The 896-nt window shown below is 39.1% G+C and overlaps 1 protein-coding gene across 1 annotated transcript in view; it reads right to left on the bottom strand.

Moving 5' to 3' along the window:
• Nucleotides 1–692, bottom strand: part of LOC121873071 (sodium-dependent serotonin transporter-like) — a 130,938-nt gene extending 130,246 nt beyond the window's left edge. The window contains 2 exon segments of the mRNA XM_042376388.1: nt 1–160; nt 652–692. The exon segment at nt 1–160 is cut by the window's left edge and continues 14 nt beyond it. Of these exon segments, the coding sequence (XP_042232322.1) occupies nt 1–160; nt 652–692 (201 nt within the window).
• Between the last annotated feature and the right edge of the window lie 204 nt (nt 693–896).

Here is an 896-nt window from a genome sequence, read left to right as displayed (position 1 = left end):
GGAGAGATCACGTTTGCGGTTACCAGCTTGTTTATTGGATACCTTACTTTTCTCAGTATAGATGATGAAACCAAGGTTCTCACAGGCTGACTGTACATGGTTCAGGGTGGTTTGTACTTCACGATGAGTTTCAGTGTGTACAAGAATGTCATCTGCATAGCTAACAGTAATATTGACGGGGTTGTCTAGCAATGAATTTAATAGTGTATTCGTGAGTACAGTTGCGATTACAGCCACTAATAATGAATAAAAAATGAACATTAATCACACATCCGCCCCTTCGTTCCTCTTGTCAACTGTGAAGGTGCGAGTCTTAAGCGATCACGATAATACAGTCTTTAGCAATGGTAGCTTGTGCTGTAGCTTCTGATATAATCTAGAGTCTTATCACCAAGGCTCTATACTTTGCTTATCACAAAGTCTAACAAGACAAACTCATTACACTTAATCTGCTTAATTAAAATATGGCAAACTGCATATTAGTTGGGCACATTTTTATAGACAATCTCACTGATTTCGCTTCGTTTGCTAAGCCTTCTACACAACTGGTCACTCAACTAAGTTTTGTTTTTGCCTAACTTAGCTGATCGTAAAGTGAGCACCACACACAGTTAGTTACTGAACCTAGATTTATCACAAGACGTCTTATACCAATCTTTGGCCTCCGGAAGCTGCCAACGATTCAAGTCCATCGTATATTTCGTAATATATGTACTTTACTATAATTATGAAAAAAAGGCGAACCTATTACGTTTCTTCCTCCCGTAAATTTGGGTCAGAAAACCGATCTCGTGGTAATGCTGTGTATGCCTGAAGCCAGAGTTACAAAGGAGCGGGGCCAAGTAAAAAAAAAAAGTTGCCAACTAGTATTTTCACCGAGCCGATAATGACGAATA

The sequence above is a fragment of the Homarus americanus genome, unplaced genomic scaffold, assembly GCF_018991925.1.
Source record: "Homarus americanus isolate GMGI-L3 unplaced genomic scaffold, GMGI_Hamer_2.0 scaffold11022, whole genome shotgun sequence".
NCBI classification, from domain to species: domain Eukaryota; kingdom Metazoa; phylum Arthropoda; class Malacostraca; order Decapoda; family Nephropidae; genus Homarus; species Homarus americanus.
The sequence above is the reverse complement of the archived record's forward strand: the minus strand, read 5'-3'. Positions and strand labels throughout refer to the sequence as shown.